The 4,832-nt window shown below is 45.0% G+C and overlaps 2 protein-coding genes across 6 annotated transcripts in view; both read right to left on the reverse strand.

Moving 5' to 3' along the window:
* LOC121718039 (calmodulin-regulated spectrin-associated protein 3) overlaps window positions 1-2,459 on the reverse strand; it is a 35,369-nt gene extending 32,910 nt beyond the window's left edge. For all 5 annotated transcript variants that reach the window (XM_042102825.1, XM_042102822.1, XM_042102823.1 and 2 more), the window contains exon 1: window positions 1,915-2,459. In XM_042102825.1, the coding sequence (XP_041958759.1) occupies window positions 1,915-2,047 (133 nt within the window). In that variant the 5' untranslated portion in view covers window positions 2,048-2,459. The remainder of the gene's footprint in view (window positions 1-1,914) is intronic.
* LOC121718035 (NACHT, LRR and PYD domains-containing protein 12-like) overlaps window positions 1-4,832 on the reverse strand; it is a 1,225,568-nt gene that overhangs the window by 832,303 nt on the left and 388,433 nt on the right. The gene's annotated exons all lie outside the window — the stretch shown is intronic.

Below are 4,832 nucleotides of genomic sequence, written 5' to 3' on the forward strand. Positions count from 1 at the left end.
TTTAGAGAGTTTAGCCAACTCCGCAGTGTTGGATACCAACGTCAGATGACTAACAGCATAACTCTATGGGGCGAATAAATTGCCTATTTTCACCATTATAACAGAAATGTTATCATCAACGTTTGTCAATATGTAAAAGGCCTTTACAGAAATATTGGCATCCAACATGGCGCCCATTCGATTCCCTAGTTGGCCAAACTCTCTTTATATACAGCTCTGGGTCAGCGTAGCTAAAAGTCAGCTTTCTATCTGACCCGAAAAACTACACTACATGAAAAAGAATATATAATATCTAAGAGTATCACACTCTAATGACTGACCTACAGATGACAGAGAGCAAGAGAGAGAGGGACAATGCAGTGTGTGTGTGTGTGTGTGTGTGTGAGTGAGTGAGTGAGAGAGAGAGAGAGAGAGAGAGAGAGAGAGAGAGAGAAAAATGGAAGTGAACACAGTTAACAAAGGTCCGTCCTTGTATGTCATGGACACACATACTCATGAGGTCTCCTATTGATCAGCTCTGTGAAGTCACTCGATCTTTCCCCTATCAATTATGTTCACAGTTAAACGTGCACAGGGGAGATACCCTAAAACACATGAAAGAGTTCAGATTTCTCCTTAGTTGAAGTCTCGCCAGTGCATGAGTGCTATTCTATCCATTTAGTATTTTGCTATAGGGAATGCGCTCTCTCGGCTTCACCACGTAGCCACGTGGAAACGCTATGCGATTACTTGACAGGCCTTTTTAATACGTAGCCTACAGGAGCTAGCCCTAGCTACGCCAACGCGATTCTCAACTGACTGAATTCGTGCCCAGCTTCCATCATTTCTCTCTCACTCCGAAGGTGCATTAAAATTACATAAAGTGGGCGTGGGCGACAAACAATGGGCTTTCCGACTGTGTATGTGTGTGTGTGTGTGCTCGATACTAAGGTTTAGGTACATGCACGCCGTCATCTTAATCACGTCATTATTGGTGCAAAAGTCATCCCCTTAACCGGGGACCTCATCGACAAAGACAAAAACCCTCCCCTGGCAAAACTTAAAGTAGACTACACATTCGGCGTAACAGATACATCCACACACATACACAGTTAGGCTAGTAAAATGCCGATCCTTGCCATTTACAATGCACCTTTGTTTAGTGGGAAATCTTAAGGGCAGCGTAGCGTCAACCTCACATGCGTGCGAATCCAGCATCACTCCAACCCGGTAGCCTAGGATACTCGCGGTAGCCTACTAGGCTACCACAATCGAATTACATAAAGCATTGACCTGACATCTCCGATTGCTAGTCGCTACCCATTTGAAACGCGTGTGAATTGAAAGCTTGATAGAACAGGGCCATTGAGACACACACAGCACTCAGTTAAATGGTCTGAAATCCGGCTTTGCCAACCCAGTGACGCCGCCCTACGCATATTAATTGATGGTGGAGAATCAGAAATAGGTCCCCTTTTTCATTGACAGCCGGGAGGACCGAGCAGAGTGAGTGTCGAGTACACTTGAGGCAAACAAGCAAGTTGTCTTCAGTTGAGTTGACGCTAAATTTCTAGCTGTTGTGATTTTGCAAAATGCTTGGTGACCCTGCAGCCTGAGCTTTTTGTTTTGGAGGATGCGGTAGCGCAATAAACAGCAACATCCCCGCAGAGAGCTCGCCGGGAATCGTGGAAGGGAGGGAGGGAGCGTTACTCGGATGAGAACACCGCCTTGACCCATATTTCTTCCCGATCAAGACCACAGCCATTTCGCTCTCTCGGCTGGCCCATGCACAGTGTCCAGGCTCATTTAAACACGTTTATCACTACGCTGACGCACCCAAACAATACGGACCAGGCTACATACATACATGTAGACACACAGTCTCAAGATGTCACAACGTACGTAATACATTGATGCTGCCTCAAATTAGCTTACCTCCAGACCCATAGGCCTTGACCAACAGCCATCGAACACTGGCGTGTATCTTGGCCCGGCCGAAATCGTACCGATCCAGAGGCGTAATCTCCGGTACCGCAGAGGTTTTCCTCGTTGCGTTTGTGTCTACCATAGCAGAATCTTCGGACGCAGCCGAGAAATAAATGAGAAAGGGAGGGGAGGGAAAGAGAGCGAAGGCAAAAAAGGAGAACGAGAAAAAAGGGACAGAGAGGGCAAACGCGGATGTATCAATCTGACATTTTATCACTGATTCCAGGGCTGGTATTCGAGAAGAGACGACGTTGCGATGCCTGTCAAAGTCCTGTAGGCCTATTTCGAGTGAAACGCCGACGAATCCGCATCTTCATGCGGAAGGTGCGTGTGACAAAGAGGCCACCGGGACATCCATGTTAATCCCCAAACCCTCCTTTCATCAGTACCCGTCCGGTCGGTTCATGTCCTGTCCCCGCATCTCGCGCAGCTGGGTGGACAGTCACAGCGAGCGCACAGTGCCGCAGCTTGACCGAATTTCAGGTGCCCACGCTGTCGCGTCACTCAAACGGCCAGCCACCAATCACAAATGAGACGGAACGGGCAGGGGTGAATATGGGCGGTACCCTGATGTGATGGTCCCTGGAAGGCCGAAGACAAAGACAGGTGTAATGTACTGGAGGCTACAAATCAGCCAAAAATGCCCCACTTGTTCCAACTTCTCGGTCTCTGTTGATAAAGGACTAACTCCTCAGCACGACCAGCCAGAGATGTGCAGGGAAAGGGGGGAAGAAATGAAAAGAACTGCGTGTAATGGGAAGGGGAAAGCAAAAAAAAAATCATAATTTAAGGAACATCTCCTTAAATCTCGCATCACCTTTAGACTACGAGTTGGTTCACTGTGCTGCATTCAGCCATAGATATTCATGCACTACCTCTCATTCAGTCTGCTTGCATGTGTGTGTGTGTGTGTGTGTGTGGGGGGGGGGGGGGGGGGGGGTACTTTCAGTCAAATGTGTGCGTGCCCATCCTGTTCATTCTCAACCTACACATCAATTCTAGTTATAGATATCTGGCGCCACCTCTCGATGTAACACTGCTAAGCATCATGTAGCCCTATCAACTTCATTTCATGTCTTTCACAATTGCAACATGCTGTCGGATGACTGCACATAAACCTAAGATAATTTTATTTACGAAGAACATTTCATACAGAAAGCATGCGTACATAGTTTGTAGCCTAGTTTTCAAACATATCCACTGCCCAATTTGCTTTTTCAATAATTCATTATTTTCATGCACAATTGACATTTTTCATGTGCAGAAGCAGTTAAATTAGCAGTCCTTAGTCCTTACCAGTCATTAGTGAAATGGTGAGGAAAATAAAGGAGCAGGGTAAATCAGAGTAATGTGCAAAAACCAAACGAGAGACAAAGGCGACGCATGTTCTCATGAAGAGAGGGAACCCCGAACCCCAGCCAGGTAGCCTCTTATATAGACTAGGTGACCTGATCAGCCAGGTAGCCTCTTATATAGACTAGGTGACCTGATCAGCCAGGTAGCCTCTTATATAGACTAGGTGACCTGATCAGCCAGGTAGCCTCTTATATAGACTAGGTGACCTGATCAGCTGACTAGCAGCACCTGTGCCATGACTCCGCCCTCTGCAACACAGAGAAACAGATAGACAAGCAGAGACCAAGACAGCCAAACACTACTATTTGGCATCCCAAGATCACTAGTCCTATAAAACAGCTTTCAGATATAGCTGAGCTTTAGAACCCAGAAAGTTAAGTGTGGCATTACCTCTGAGACAGTGATCCTAAATACTGGGGCGCCTCAAGGCGGTGTTCTTTCACCTGTCTTGTTTTCCTTGTACACCAACAAAATGCATGTTATGAACTCTACCAGTACCTGTCACTTGTATAAGTATGCTGATGATATGGTTGTGGTTGGTTTAATGCAGGCAGGGAATACAGTCAACCAATCTGCATATTTTAACTGTATTGAAGAGCTTATTAACTGGTGCCATGACAGTGCTCTCTTTATTAATGAGGGGAAGACTAAAGAGATGGTGATAATGAAACAGAAAAAATGACCAACATGTAGAGGAAGTAGAGGAGTTCAAATATTTAGGAACATTCTTTGACTCCACTCTAAGTTTTACTAAAAACAGTAAATTTTAAAAAAGGCAATGCAGCATTTATGTCTACTTAGGAAATTGAACTCATATGGGGTCAGCAAGGAAATTTTAGAGACTGTGTATAGGAGTCTGATTGAGAGTGTGCTGACATTTGATATGTATACTTGGTTTGGAAACCTGGGGGTTAAGAACAGAAACAAGCTATCCAGAATTGTTAAGCTGGGCAGTAAAATAGTTGGTAAAGGCCAGAGACAATTGGCAGACATATGAGACGTAAGCCCAGCACATTGTGTCTGACCTAGTGCATCCTCTGTTTACAGAATTCAGGAAATTGCCATCAGGAAGGAGGAACACAGCTGCAATAGCAACCAAAAACATCTACAAAGTCATTCATACCAAGTGCAATATCACTACTCAATTCACAATACTCCATGCAAGATATCCTCTTCCGTATTTTAGAAACCCACCTGTGGAGTCAAAGACAAATTTCCACTCTTGTGGACAATAAAGCTATTATTATTATTATTTTTATTATTATTATTAATGTACTGTACAGTAAGTGTATGAGAGTACACCGTCTGGTACTGTATGAGTATTACTTGAGGGAGGGAGGGAGAAACCGTGTGTGAGTGAGGCAGAGAGACTATATGTGTGAGTGAGGGAGAGAGATTGGGAACATGTGTGAGGGAGAGGGGGAGTGTGTATATGTGTGTTTGTATATGAGTAGTGTGTTGTGTGTATGAGTTTTGTTTCCGTTGAAAATCTGACTCAACACATACTCAAA

This window comes from Alosa sapidissima, chromosome 9 (assembly GCF_018492685.1).
Source record: "Alosa sapidissima isolate fAloSap1 chromosome 9, fAloSap1.pri, whole genome shotgun sequence".
Classification (NCBI taxonomy): Eukaryota; Metazoa; Chordata; class Actinopteri; order Clupeiformes; family Clupeidae; genus Alosa; species Alosa sapidissima.